At 38.3% G+C, this 15,890-nt stretch overlaps 1 protein-coding gene and 1 long non-coding RNA gene across 3 annotated transcripts in view; both read right to left on the bottom strand.

The window, feature by feature from the left end:
• Positions 1–5,770, bottom strand: part of LOC107670521 (uncharacterized) — a 74,179-nt gene extending 68,409 nt beyond the window's left edge. The window contains exons 1-2 of the long non-coding RNA XR_001632097.1: positions 5,638–5,770; positions 5,368–5,452 (exon numbers count right to left, since the gene is read on the bottom strand). This is a non-coding gene — a long non-coding RNA (uncharacterized LOC107670521). The remainder of the gene's footprint in view (positions 1–5,367; positions 5,453–5,637) is intronic.
• A 3,584-nt stretch (positions 5,771–9,354) lies between these two features.
• trip10a (thyroid hormone receptor interactor 10a) overlaps positions 9,355–15,890 on the bottom strand; it is a 32,040-nt gene continuing 25,504 nt past the window's right edge. For both annotated transcript variants that reach the window (XM_016463132.1, XM_016463133.1), the window contains 5 exons: positions 11,841–11,950; positions 11,480–11,612; positions 11,310–11,398; positions 10,871–10,995; positions 9,355–10,786 (listed from right to left, as the gene is read on the bottom strand). In XM_016463132.1, coding sequence (XP_016318618.1) covers positions 10,635–10,786; positions 10,871–10,995; positions 11,310–11,398; positions 11,480–11,612; positions 11,841–11,950 — 609 coding nt within the window. In that variant the 3' untranslated portion in view covers positions 9,355–10,634. The remainder of the gene's footprint in view (positions 10,787–10,870; positions 10,996–11,309; positions 11,399–11,479; positions 11,613–11,840; positions 11,951–15,890) is intronic.

Raw genomic sequence — 15,890 nt, 5'->3', positions numbered from 1 at the left:
TTTGTTGCATCCAGTGGGGACATAATTATGGATTATAATGACTTATACTGTCTTTTTACGCGCTGCGTTGCATGGCGCCGCGTAAACATAACACCATGTCTGTATTTGTGATCGGAGAAATGACAAACAACAAGCGCTACTCTACACCGCTCAAAACTCGCATTTGAATCATCAATGACAAATCCTTTAAATATGAAAAACAGTGTTTCCTTGGTTATCGCAGTAAACAAAGCAGAGCTGCGCTGAAAACGCTGCTCTAATGTGAATTATACAGAGACGAGATTAAAAGAAAATACCATCTAAACTTTTCTGAAGACCGTCAGTTCCCCTCAGAAACACATTCATATAAACCCCAAATCAATATTTAGGATTTTCTTCCAATAGTTCGTGCATCATGAACAGTGAGTGATCTGCCTGCTACAGTATTTTTCTCTGTGCGTCCGTCTTCAGTGTCTCTGGCTTGTGTTAACGGGCGTTTACAGACTTCATATTTTCACATAAATGACATTTGGAAAATGATATGCATTGCAACGCAGTTTGTGCAAGTCCAGCCAGAACAGAGATCGGCTGCAATAAAACAATAAACGGCCTGTTGCCGATCGCATAAGTTCCAGAGGAAGCTCCTTCGGCCGTCATACACACACGCTCGCACCAACAGGAGGAGGAGGGGGCATGTTACTCTCAACACTGCACTCAACCTGATGGATTCCTACACTTTCAGTCTTTGAGGAGACATGGAAAAACAGCGCATACCGCAGGAACGGTATAAAGGAAAATGTTAGTGGTTTTTAAACCGTGAAATTTTTACACCGCGGTGTACCTCGATACCGGTAATCGGCCCATGCTTATTCACGACATGACATTTGGGCGGTGTTATGCAAATCTTCCCATATCGTGACGTAGACATGTGGGGGGCGTGTTAGAACAAGCCGTTTTATGTAGGCGTGGTTGACTCTTAACTTTTATAAAGAATATCTCTTTGGGTTTGAGACTTTAGTCTTTGCAACTTTACAGATCTTCTTTATGCACCAAGAGCTTGTAACACTCCAAAGAGAAAGGAAAAATTGAAATCGCATCATTTGACCCCTTTAAAGCATCTCAACCGGGACAGGGTCAGAAAATAATACTGAGTGCATTTTCTTCTGCTGTACTACATTAACGAAAACATCAACAAACACCAAACAGCTGCACAAAGCAAGACAGCAAAGATTTCGTTTCATGGAGCATGAATAAGGAGCCTGTTTCCATCTCTACTCTGAAATACACCGGCCCTTCTGGGTTTGGAGTGGCCCATGACCCATCAGGCCAGCGTGCAGCTCAGAGGGGCCATCCATCACTGGGCCACGGCTGCAGCCTGGGGATAGATTTGCACTCCCCCAGCTGACTCATCCATCAGCACTGGCTACCCTGCATACTCAAGCAACATGGAGAGGCCCAGCAAGGCCAGGCAATGTCACACTCTTCCAAACCAGCCAAATGCCTTGAGATAAGCACAATGAAACCAGCGACCAGAGGCTGCTTTATTGCTTTCCTCTAATGGGACCTCGGTGTTGGGAAGATTCACATACTGTATATTTGCATGATTTATTGCATGGCAGAACAGATGCTGCTGAAAAATGCCCCGGACAAATCTGCTAATATTTCCGAACTGCACTATTTAAACATAATCCTCGCTCAATTTTGTTTGGTTTATAGTTAAACAAAGATTCATTGCAGATAAATTCTTTTAAAACATTTTTTAAATATTTTATAATCAGGGATTTATGAAATATCAGTACCATAACGGTTATTAGATATGTAATCGTGTGTGCTCATTTATTGTTATATTTTTTGATTACCTTTGCCATCATCCAACATACACTTAAAGTTAATCTTTAAAAACACGTTTAATTTGTTAAATGTAATCTTTAGCACATTTTAAAATATCCATTTTTTATACTGTACATTTATAATGTTGCAATGGTAAACTTATAGCATTGAAAAAATTATGCTTATTTTTAGCATCTTAATGTATGGTAACATTTCACAATAAGGTACCATTTGTTAACATCTGTTAACAACAAAAAGTTAAAATGTTAATTTCAACATTTACTAATACATTATTAAAATTATTTTACGGACCTGAGCTAACTTGACCTAACGAACAGCTGTATTTATATTAACTAACGTAACAAAGATTAATAAATACTGTAACAATGTATTGCTCATTGTTAGTTAATGTTATTTAATGCATTAACTAAAGTTTACTAATGGGGCCATATTGTGTCAGCTAGTTTATTTAGACAAAATTTAGTATCAGCAATTTATCGGTTATCTATCATAACTTGTATTATTAATTACTGGATTAATAATATCAGCCAGAATTTCTTTTCTTTTCAGAATTACTTTTTTTCAAACTGACCTTGTTTTAAGCATGTTTAGATGTTTTTACTGGAAAACAATCCAAGAAGAATTTCTGATTAAGAAAACTATTTTTGCAGCTCTCTCTTTCATGTTACCGTACTTCTTCTGAAACATTACAGGAACTATCAGTAGCTCCAAGAGCTAACCAGGAGCGATCTCTGATGCAATCAGCCTGAAAGATGATGACGAGGAAGCAGAGAGCAGAATTTGCATGCGGCTTAACTCAAATCCAGCGCATAGGAGTTTAATGAAGGAATGGTCTCGCAAGGTTAATGACGACACAAAGCCATTTTCACAGAGCGTCTCTGGGCTGCCATGGTGACAAAAGGTCTCAGAGTGTGTGCATGTGTATTTATAATGTTGGCACGACAATGTGTCCCCAAGTGTCAACAGAGCGGATGAGAAAAGTATACAGTTGTCACTGTCGGATGACACCTGTACACCCGCCCCCCTTGACTGACAGCAAGAGGCCAGCACCGCTAGCAATTAAAAACTTTAATTAATCAGAGCTATTTAAAGATCCCCATTCATCCCCCTTGGCAGGCGCACAGACGAGAACGAAAGATAAACGACAAAGCTCTCCCCCCTTCCCTCTTCTTCCTCCCCTTCATCTCTGCACCTCTCTCTCTCATGCCTCCATTCAGTGAACTAAAGCTGGTCTGCATGACCAGAAGGACTCATTATCAGCAGTGTGAGATTTCTACGGCTTAATAAAGTAACTATATTAATCTTTAAGAGCTCATCTGAATCACTGGAGGTCTGTAATTTGTGATGCTTATTAAAGCAATCGCAACTATTACTATAGCTCATGCTTAGGGTGAGAGATTTTAACAAATCGTTTGTGCTACAGATGTGAAAAATACTTCAAATGGTGCGGCTTTGTGGAGGAGAGGTGTGTTATTTTTCCAATCGATCAAACGTACGATTTTTACCTGGTGGATTATAAAGCAGGTGAAAGAATCCTACACTGATGGAAAGAACCGAGACGTATCTAGAGACCATATCAAAGAGATTGTGGGTGGACTCTTTTGACAACCTAACAACCATCCAGAACTCCCTAGCAACCAACTATCTGTCAGCACTGTAGCATGCAGCACTCATATTTTCTAAAGGAAATTTAGTTGCTACCAGTTCAATAACTGGAGCACTATAGTTAGCCACCTTTAAGAATTGTAGAGCAAATATTTTTAAACGGGTAACATGCACTTAATCTTTTTTAATTGGGATTTTGTCACAAAGCAATGGTCTTGATTGAGAGGTCTCTTCAGCTTACAGGAAAACACTCTTGGGTCAAAACACAGTATGTGGGCGGTTCATCATTTACTGGCTGTCATGACTCAAATGGGACATATAGTGACTGATGCGCTCAAAGGCTGATTTGTGCTGCCCTGTGTATAGCACGGCTCGACAGAGCATCCTCTTTTATCTCTGCTTCCTTTAAACAGGGACTTCATGATGAAACTAGTTTTTAAACTTTAATCAGCATTGTTAGGCAGCAAAGTAATTGCTTGTTTTGTCGCAACACTCGGTAATGAAAATGAGGGTGATATTGTTCAAACGTGAAAACATTGGCACTGAAGAGACAGATGCATCAAGAACATTGTGAAAGGTCAGCCGTTAATCTTAACACAAAATCTGTGCTTCTACCTAATCCATTAAATACATTTTACCTGCAAGCTACATGGGAAACATAAAAGCCTTAATGACACTTTCAAACTAGCTGAAATGGAAATGAAAACTTCACAATTTGCCTAATTTAAATAGGACAGACAAACAGACAGACAGACAGAACATTTACAATAACTGCGTTGGTTGAACTGCAGTACTGAAGGATAATGTTTGTATAGTGCTGTACATAAGTGTCTCATTCTCTAGTTAGAAGACTAATGTTGTGTGAAAAGAACATTCAAGAGCTCTCACAAATGTTCAGATAGGCAATTCCATCCCTGAAAATATTCAGCCGCTGTGCTACGAACACAAAGCGGAAATTGGTCCTTTGAGAAGCTGTAAACAAACCACTCAGACATATATACAGTTACCGTATGACAACACAAGCAGAAGTGCAGCCACGAGTGTGACATCACATACATCAAACATTTACACATAAAGAGCATACATGGACACACACACACTTACACACCTCATCACCACCAGCAGCTCACTCAGTGAGTCACACACGCTGACAAGGAAATGGACAAAACAATTCATCGATCTGCCTTGGGAACGGCCTCTGTCATACTCATATTTCTACTCTTTAGTATATGTCATGTTAAATCTATATTTTGAGTGCTCATGTGCCATGTTTTATTGTAGTTAAAATCATTAGTCTCATGTATCAAAATTGTACAGTAAAAACATCATTTATCATTCCATTAACAGAATGCAGGTATTGCCTCCTTACAGATTTGGCTGTTATTCCATCTAAGTGTAAATAATTCTTGCTGCATGAGCTACGTTCAATAAACACAAACCCTGGGGCCATATACAGTCTCTAGCACAAATAACCTTGCTGTAAAACTTGCAAATATTATAATACTGTGGCATCTTACTCATCCTGACATCAACTGCACTGCAAAAAATAATTTTCTTAATCAGGATTTTTGTTTACAATAAGTTTTATTTAATTATTTATTTCTTATATATTTCTTGAATTAGGTTTATTTGTCCTACCCCATTGGGTAAATACTTATTTATTTTGTTTTAAGCCTAAATCTTGCTAAATGAATTTTTAAATGTGGATTTATGCTTAAAACAAGCCATATATATATGATTTTTTGATATTTTCACTAAAGAAGACGACAAAAATACTTAAGAAAATTAGGTTTTGCACTGTGTGAAGTCCCTGAATTATAAGAAAATCAAATCAGCTGTTATATGTATTTTTTGCTGAGTACAGAATAATCTTGAATGGTGGAGCTGATGTTTTATGTATCTGCTTTTATAAAGTGCTGGTCTTGCTCTTACCAGTGAAAGAGTGATGGTTCCAGTGGTGGGGTGGCTTATCTTTGTGAAGAGTCTGTTCCCCAGAAACCCCTTCTTTACCAGAGACCTATCAGTTTCAGCCAGGTTGGCACAGTGTAATGGTAAAACAAAAGAGACACAATAAAAGCACCGCACAACACAATGAAAACACAAAGAAATTCAAATAGCATGTCAAAAATTGATGCTTTAAGATAATTGCAATTAAAACCACTGCAAATGACTCGAGTGCATATACAGTAGAAAGTCACAAACCTTCTTGAAAATGAAGAGCGCGATTTCTCTTCACTAGCGTCAAACAATTACGACTGTTTTCAAACATGTTTCTCAAACACTCCGCGCCCCGCCTCAAACTCACGCCATTGCCCGCGTTTAGCAGCCGATTACGTGTCTGACACCAGCAGCTAGCAGCGGCCAATCGCGTGACTGGCAACGCGTCTCACTCCAGCAGCAGCCAATCGCGTGACTGAAGCAAAACTCCCTAATGTGATTGAAATCAGAACTATATTATTATTATTATTATTAAATTGTATAAAGTATGGCAATGTTGTTATGTATAAAATTAAATAGCTGAATTGTATAAAATTTATACAGTCAGTTCCTAATAATTGTAATTATTTGAAGCTTATTCATCCACAGGAAATTCGCAATGAAGCATTTCTTTGGATCTGTAATTGTCTCATATTTTTCACCCCTCATCAGCACAAACCCAAGGAAATTCCAACTTTTTTTTTAACTAATAAAATTGTGAAATGTCCATTAAAATACTTTACATTATTAGGCTACAGATGAGTTTAATGCTTCTTTATGTAAGAATGCATGCATTCAGAGTATGTTTGTTATGCATTACAGTAGGCTGGTGTCCGTTTATAGCAGATGAACGTGAAAATACTCTTGTAGACCTCCAACCTACTTAGCCTTACTTAGAATGGGTTTTCATGTCAGCACATTAACAACAGCTGCTTTATTGAATAGGCCAGCCATTATCTTCCTTTTCAAGACTACAAAGTGGAGACAATTTCCAGTTAAGTATGTGTTCTGACACAACATAGGGGACGAGGAAGAGGAACGGCCCGGATAATTGGGTTAATTGCAAAAAGCATGCAATTAGCTCTAATTGCAGTATAACTATGGCTGTATTCAGAGGTAGGCCTACTGATTCACTGCAGAGTAGCTATAGTATATCTTTAACAATGTCTTCTAAAAATCGGAAGCAAGATATGTGCGACAAAAAGCATTTATAAAGGTCTATCAAATGTCATGTTTTGGGCAGATAATGAGATGTGATTTTTAAAAACTCCTCAGGGCTCTGGACAGTGTACACAAGGGAATCAAGAAATGGAGTCACAGGAAACCTGTTATCAAGAATCCAAGACATCAGACCTCCGCTGTGTCCCAATTTGCATATCTGCACCAAATAGTATGCAAGATCAGGATGTTTCTGTCTCAAACATAGTATTTTGAAAACAGTATTCCAAAGGTGAACTGGGAAAAGTGTTTGTGATGGTGAGGTGATGAGGATAGCAAGAGCTGTCACAGACATTTTAAAATGTTTCAACCTGAAAGTAATAGGCCTAATGAATTTAATGAGTTTTACATTTACTTTTAGTCATTTAGCAGACGCTTTTATCCAAAGCGACTTACAATTGAGGACAATAGAAGCAATCAAAATCAACAAGAGAGCAATGATATGCAAGTGCTATAACAAGTCTCAGTTAGCTTAACGCAGTACACGTAGCAAGGTTTTTTTATTATATAATAAATAAAAAGAAAACAGATAGAATAGAAAAAGAATAGAGCCGGTATTTAACTGTAAATTTAAGTTAAAACCGTAAAACCAAAAACGCTGCTACCGTATTTTTTACGGTAACATTCTGGCAACCACAGCTGCTGTTTTTTTACCGTAAATTTGACGGAATTTTTTTTACAGTGTAGTGTTAGAGGCCTTTTTTGTTTTTCATGTTAGTTTTCATGAATTATCATATATGTGCGTATATGTGAACATAAACAGTGCATGACAAGACAATTTTATGATGTATTAACTACCAATACTGGGGCACTTTTACTGATTTCAAGTCGGAATTTGTTCCCACTTGGAATAGTGCAACAGAACTTCAGAGTTTTACACAGTAAATTAAAACATAAAAATGCGTATATTAATTAATGATCTTATTGCATGATAACAGAATCTATTTAGAGACAGGAGTCTTTTTCCTCTTAATAAATATACACCTACAAAACAAATGCTGTTTTCGGAGCATCAGACAGACTGTCGGATGTCAGATATTAAATACAAGCATCCAACATCTGGACTGAATGGAATGTAACATTTCTAGCTACTGACACATAAACTAGCCTATTTTTCTATCAGCAGTGTAGGCCTAATACATAGCCTATTTGTCTGATGAGGCTGATTTACAAGATCACAGCATGTAAGAGAATTTGTACTAGTTGGTTGCACATTTGCTTATGTTTAGATTTGGCGCCCTCTAGACAAGCACTGATGCTGAACCTGTGGAAGAAGCTCAGTGATTCTCACAGATTTCACAGCTTAGAATAATTTCTATAAAGCGAATTATGTCCCTCCCAATTCAGTCAGTAGCCTATAGCGAACATAACCTGGCCTGTTGACTGATGCTTCATCAAAGAACGGTTGATTTAGGGGGTTTGTACATTTATAGAGAGCAAAGCAACGTTTTTGTTCATGCATACACGTATATTTTCGTTTTTGTGTGCTAACATTATTAACATATTTAAGAATTTAAATCATTTAATAGTATAGCAATGAGTCGTTCGTATATTTGTTCATTTATTTTTTTATTTTTTTGCTGTACAGTTTGCGACAAGGAGGGAACAGCTGGAGAAAGATCAACTGCATTGAGAGTCTTCAGTCACAGGCTGTAAGCTGAACCCTTAAGAATACTAATATAAACGGTGAAGGGTTCAGCGCGTTCAGCGTATTCAGTAAGTTGTCAAATATAGATATTTTGACACGTTCGTCTTACGATCTGTGGGCTTTTTATATAATACTTGCCAGTTGTCCTATTATCCCATTCAGATCACTCTTGGAGATTTGTCAGTTACTTCCAAGAACTTTGACGGAGTTCAATTTTGAACTCTTTTTTTTTTTTGGTGACTGTTTAGACGAATTATTTCAAATCTGTTGCAAATGAATAAGCAAAAGTACGGTCGTTTAGATTTGTTGTGCAATACTGCCACCTGTCGGAAGCCTTCCCTAATAAATCAATGAGCCACGAGAGGTCGTGATTTCACTGTTCAATATCTATTATATTCTACACGACTTAAAAGCTTTTTGTGCAGTATGGAAAAAAACACCAATATTCAAGGTACACTTATTAAGTAGAATAATGAGCAGCAGAGTAATATAGTTAATTAGCATAACTTTAGGATGTGTAAAGATTCTGAAGCAACGCAGTGGCGTTAAATACAGGTTGTTTTACGACTGATTTATTATTCAAATAATGTCTGTGGTTAACAGTACTTGAACAAAGTTTCATTTTAATAACCCATCATAAATCCCCCTCTCCCTCCCTATTTAGCGCTATTTATAATAGTAAATAGTAAATGTAAACTTGATGAGGAAGTCTCGATGTTGCTGCATTATTAGTCAGTTGACATGAGTATTCACTCCAGAGAGGATGAAATCCTATTGACCACAGCTGCCACTTTATGACAATTCCACTTAACAGCAACCTCTTATTACCAGCAAGCGGCACTTGTTAGCTATGGAAAACAATGGTATTATGATCAACATGTGAAATCAATGTTTTGATTTTAAGACCCTTTTTTTTTTTATTATTATTTATTTTTGCTTACAAAATGTATAATAGTATGCATGTAATAGTTTAGTTGCTGTTAAAAATCAACATTTCCTCTCAAAAGGTTTACGAATTGCCTAAAAATCTCTTTCAATTGAGAATTTCACCAAGAAGAAATCAACTGGACATCATGTCAACTTGGAAATGTGCTTGACATTTATAAAGGCAATAAAATAGTGAATTCTGAGTATGGTACATACACAAAGTTGAAGGCACCTTGACTTACCCAAACATGAACAGTTCTGCCTTGGATTGAATCAAAGACAAACAAAACAAATGCTGAACACAGAGGCTTGAACCCTTGCATTTAGAAATCTATTTTTAACTATACAATCTTTATTCATCATGAATAAAAAGCTAATAAGACAATAGTGGTGTTGTGATGCCTAAAATATATTATTTCATATATTTAAATATGAAACTCCTAAATTAGCTTTTGTCACCTAAAATAGTTTTTCTTAGTTGCGCGTACACTGTGCATTGTTGATCTATCTGAAATAGCAAATGTGTGCAGTCACCTCTTATATAAATGTGATTGATTATTCATTATACAAACACTTATTTATATACTCAATAAATTATATTCTTTAATTTCAACAAACTATTTATTGTACTACATATTCTTAGAGAAGTGTGGCTTTTTTCTGCAGATTTTGAGACTTTGATTGTCATAATTTTGTACTGCTCAGTATTTAAATTTGTGTGTTTGTGTAACAGTCTTAAGAAAAAAGAAAAAAAAAACGGAGTTACTTAATATTACTTGGGCGCTCAGTATTTTCTATACACAAAATCTTTAGGTCTTATTGACTCGTTACTGTACATTTCATGTTACTGCACATTTAGGGAAGCATATGTAACACTTACTGCTGTAAAACGTAATTTTTGGCCACTCAGATCATCAAAGCAAATACTTCAAGTTAAAACGCTGCTGGATTTCTCCCAGCGCAGATAGTTATGCTTTTTGCTCCAGACGTGGAATCACATCATCAAGTTGCAGATGGAAGATCTTAGTGAAGGACACGTTGAGTGGATCATGGTCAGACAAAATATCTCAGCTCTGATGATAGACTGCTATCAAAAGTCACCATCAGACAGAGTCACCACAGGAACTGATGTGTCTGTTGAGCAATAGCTGTGTGTACATGGCACCCTGCTGCACTGTTTTCCATGCAAAATAAGGAGAAAAATTATTCAAACCTTCTCTACCTCATTTACTCACATAATACACACCCTGAGATACTCATTCATCCTTAGAGGAGGAGTGTATTAGCCCATTGTGCAGTGATTCCCCCCTAAATTATCCCTCTAAGAGGAGCAGCAAGCCATGTTGGGACATAATGAGTGGTAATCTGAAGCTACTCATAGTGTTTGGTATAGTGCATCTCTGCTGCAGCGGGTGGAAAGGGGATGAGGTCATTTATTAAGCGTGATGGTAGCATAAGAAGTAGGGATGTAGCCTTCGTCCCCGTTGTTCCTCCGCACTCGCGTCCACCCGTCGCCCTTATCCTCCTCCACTACAAACAGCACCTCCCCTTCTTGCATGGAGATGGTTCCCTCACTGGAGCCTGTGGACAGATGGAGGAGAGACTTAGAGGAAAAGAGGTGGGTACGATATTCGCAAGTGCTTGAGTGAAGCTGTATAATCGTACCTGGGAAATTGTAGAGTGCTGTGCATTGACCAATAGGTGCGGCGAGTTCCTCTTCCTCAAATTCGTCATCAAATTCAGTGTAGATGGCCTGGGAGGAGTCAGTGTCATCTGAGATAGCTCCAGGACTGAAAAGAACATGGGAAAATTATTTTTATGTAAACACAATCTGATCACCATAACCAGATTAAAGCAATATAATGATTTATAGAAATCTTAACAAGACAGCTGGCATTTGCTTGTATTAATCAGAATTTTGTTTATTTATATCTGTGCATATCCACATTACCAAATAATTTTACAATGTTTATTTACATAAGGTCCTGTTCAAATAAAAAAAAATTCCAATAGCCGTGAAGCATGTAAACCTCTTTTTCAGAATAAGGCTTAATCAGAATACACACCATAATCAGAAAATAGTGTTTTCTGAAATAAAACTGACCTGTTGGGGTTATGAGCACCGTTATTGTTCAGAGAGTGTGTCGAGTATCGTATCGAGTCTCCTCGGCCCCCTGCTTCTGCGAGCCAGGACTACAACAAACCAAGACACAAGTGTGTTGAGAACGTCTTTATGAAGCGTATAAAGATTTACAGAGAGTATTAAACTGAAACCTCATATTTGTTGAGTTCTCCTCTCAGTCTTTCCATGTTTTGTGCCGTCTGAGTGATCTGAGGTGCCAGACTGGCAGGATCTCCCATCTGAGGGTTCTTTTCATAGACATCTTTCATTTTACCCAGAGCCTCACTGCACAGAGATATAAATATATTTGTTTAAGATAGCGAGAGCTTGATTGTAACAGAGAAAGGCAAAGAACAAACAGTTATGGTTACTTGTGGCACTCAACACCACTGATTCCTCAGAGACCTGAAGAGCTTAGTAAACAAAGCCCGGACCCCGGCAACCCTGTGGATTCAGCTGTGGCCAGTTGTCATGGCGATAGTTGTCGGAGAGACAGCATGGCAGGTGACTCACCTCTGATCAATTTCCTTCTGCAGCTCCTTGCTGATGTCATCTATCTTCTGCTGCAAGCGTTTCCTGCGCTGCTCAGGAGGAAGATGGGTGAAGCCCTCAGAGTCCACAGGCTGAGGAGATGGGCAGGGAGATAGCGTCACTCACAGAGATTCACACAAACAAATAGCTACCCCTCCAACACCACAAGCCAAGCAGTGACAGATGTGAACCAGAGAGCCCACAGTGAGAGTTCAGGTTTGCAGGAGGAAAAGCTGTACTGTAGCAATTCATCACCAGGGTAATTATACCATCTGTTATAATTGTTGTGTGCTTTAACGAGATTTTGGCAACACATTTTTTCATTTATGACAGGTAAGTCAAGGAGAAATGCTTAAACAAGCTATACATAAACAGTTTACTCAAAGGAACGTTCTGGGTTAAATAAAATTGTAGCTTTTTAAACACAATCTGTGGCATGTTGTCGATGACTACAGTCAGTATTTTTTTAATGAATCCATGCGGCATGAGGGGTTTGAAGAAGGAATGTGAAGCTGATATTTGTTACATGAAATATTCAGTAAAATGTTTCATATGTGCTCTATATAAAAAAAAGTCAAAATAATCCTTTCAAATTAGGACTACTGTTCTAGGCATACGAAATTCTGGTTATGCATGTAACTGATGTGTACAGAGTTTGCTCTATGTAAATAGCGTGTTACATGGGTTGCATATCATTGCATAGAAATAGTGAAGGTAAAGCCCTAAGTATAGCTACTTTAGTTTTGATCCAAGTGCTTGGCATATGTGTACAACTGAAATCACAGTATACATTTGCTAGCATATGTGAAAATACAAGCGCAATAGAGATTTTGGGCCTAAAAACCAAAGTACACTCAAGTTTTTAATCAGCATAGTACTCAACTCGCACAGCTAGATACTTCCAACCATGCACATGAATTTTTCTGCGTTAATTAGTTTGTTCAGAAAGTAGCAACACCAGCCCATTGTTTCATGGCTGAAAAAGAAACAGACGAGACGTTGACAGATGCTTGTGGTGTGAGGGCCTTAAGAGATACCTGAAGCTCTAGTTAAACAAAGACTGGTAAATAGCGCAGACACTGGACAACGATTAAACTTACTAGTGTGCATGTGTCAAGTATACTTAGAAAGGCAGTGCAGTTGCCTGTGCATATACGCTAAGCGTTTGCTTCAAAACTGAATTATACTTTGAACTTTTGTGTGTTTACTGGCTTTAGATTATAAGGTTGAATATTACTTTGAGCAGCCAGGGTTGGTATCAACACTAGCCTAATGCTAACACATGCTAACAATGTTAAAATGTAATGGCTATACTATCAAAAAAAGATAGTTTCATATTTTTAGCATTTATAGTGCTGTAGACTTACCCCATAGATATCCACCATAAGTGTATTGCTGTTTTCTGTTGTTTTTACAAACCCGAGATACAAATGAGGCCAACAGAGTTAAAGTTGCATTTAACCTGGAATATTCCTTTGAGTAACCCACAATTAATTTATTTAAACCATGTGCATAGATTTACCAATGCAACTTTAAAACTAGTCTAATACAGTACACCATAACAGCCTGGCTTCAGCATCAGTGCATATATTCTTTGTGTTGCAGTGTCTCAGCCTGGAATGGCCTGTCACTGTTTAAGAGTCATGATGGATAGTACTGTAAATTAACCCAGAGGCTGCTGTGCCTTGCGTTGAAAATGGCCACCTCTACAATAGTGAATGACAGAAAAACTGTCATTTCAGTGTAGAAGGTGGTCATATGTGAAATCCTCACAAGCAGAAAATTATCCGATTAAAACAGAGGGAGTGAAATATACATGTACACAGCATGCCCACACCACTTTAAAATGATTACCGTGAGCTTCTCTGGAGTAAACTGAGGAAAAGAGATATAAACAAACTGATAAGCTGGCATCACACTAACCGATTTCTTAGTGTCTCTCATGCAGGTCACATCACTTTTGTCCAGTACCACATCTCACAAAAGCAGCTCTGACCGCAGTTACAAACACTAGTTTCAGAATTTAAGCTTTTTGGGTGACCTGCTTCTTCATCAATTTAACTGTAGGAACCTGAGGTATCAATGGAATATCATGGGAAGAAGAATCATGATACATGATTATATTGGCACAGCCCTAGTTAGTCTGCAGGACCCATGTGTCAGTGACCATTGAGCTCTGATTCACCAAAATGATTCATTGAACAACTGACTTACTATTGTCCTCCTCAAATCTCACCCAAACAGCCCAAATGCTGACTGTCAACGGTGATTGTGTAAACATGCATTTTTCTGGGGTTCGCCCTAAACTTACATGACTAATAAAATAAGAATGCAGAGGCAGAACAGTCTATTTTTATTGAAAGTAAGTCATGTTTTCACAGAAGCTGACAAGCGCTGCCGGCACACGAGTATACTACATGCCCCAGAGGGACAAACACACATCTCACTCACTCAAAGGACAATGTTACTGCATGAACTGCATCCTAATTCAATCTGACAACTTGTTACATTTGCATGGTGCTCCTTTTCTTATTTCAGCAAGCTTTATGTTGATTTGCTGCCAATATGGGATGTTGAATTGCATGGGAATAAGAGAGAAATGTCAGATGCAGTCATGTAGTTGGTCATCGAACTTCCATTCTCAATTGCCGAGCATGACAGACTCACTGACAGAAGAGGGTGAGATTTCAGCAACAGCATTCGGTAGGTGAGTTGGCAAGTTGTGACGCCTTAAATGTTGTATTAGAGAGTGTGGCAGGAATAGGTGAAGAGCTGGTGTTGTTGTGACTGAAGATTAGTAGTAAAAGAGCCGTGATTTCTACTTCATTGTGACCATTCAGTTGCATGTGACCACTACTCAGACCCAGATCAGTGCTGCTGAACACCTTAAAGAGACGTGCCAAAAACAGCAGCGCACAGGTTTAGTCAGTTGGCTTGATCCCTGACCTATCACACTCACCGTTCTCTTGAGGGTCCGGAAGGAAGAGATTCGAGGTTTGACTGTCTTATTGATTTCCATCAAACAGTACGACAGGGGGTCCCGGCCAAACTTAGGGGAGGGTGGTCCGTTAGCGGGCGAGGGGGTGGGGGTTGTGGAGAAAGGACTGAGTGAAGACGAGGGGAGCTAGGACAGACACCAGGCACAAACCAAGAGGAACACAGGGACAGGACAGCAGGACAGGGATGGTGGGAAGGATAGGGAAGGGTAAAAACAAACAAAACACAAATGACAAGGGAAAAGAAAGAGACACCATCAAACACCTCAAAGCAACATCAAAACTGCAACGAGGACAACACTGGACCAACCTCAGCAAGAGCCAAGAGAAGCAAGACAGAGAATACCCAAACCCAGAACAACCCCAAATCCACAAGCCCCAACAACCAGCAATGCAATCAGCCAGATAATGCAGCAAACAATGGCTCCATCAGAAAGCAATTAATTCTTGGCCTTGTTCAATGGATCTTGTGGCTTTCAAGTGATGTTGGAATGATCGTGAAGATAAGATTAACGTACATGAACGGCACCACAAAAACTTTTCAAGTTGTGGTCATATCAATTACTTTACCATGGTGAAGCTAATTGTTATTCGTCATAAATAAGTTTGTACAAACTTTGTGTACTGTTGATGAAAACCAGCTATAAAGCTTTCCAAAAAAATTAAAGTGCCAGGATTGTGTCATGGACTACCCATCATTCCCCAAACTACCCAAAAAAATTCCTAGCAGTCTCATGGCAGCACAAAAATTATGGCATAAACTACACGCCTATTGTGAATCCACTGATCTTCATTTTGTTGTCTAGTGCTAAAAAGGTTCCTGTCTTTGTCAGAAAAAATACACAGACATTACACCAAAATATCTGTTTAATTCCAACCAAAGTCACTTGAATGCACATCACACTGAATTCATGATAGTAAAACTTATAAGTAGGAACTTCTCAGGAGAATTTGTACTGTTTGCAGAGTAAGAATCTTCAAATGTAAACAATCTCAAAAAAAGCTAATTACTATTACGTTTTTTCCCACCCCATTA

Source organism: Sinocyclocheilus anshuiensis, unplaced genomic scaffold (assembly GCF_001515605.1).
Source record: "Sinocyclocheilus anshuiensis isolate Anshui unplaced genomic scaffold, SAMN03320099.WGS_v1.1 scaffold476, whole genome shotgun sequence".
NCBI lineage: Eukaryota > Metazoa > Chordata > Actinopteri > Cypriniformes > Cyprinidae > Sinocyclocheilus > Sinocyclocheilus anshuiensis.
The sequence above is the reverse complement of the archived record's forward strand: the minus strand, read 5'-3'. Positions and strand labels throughout refer to the sequence as shown.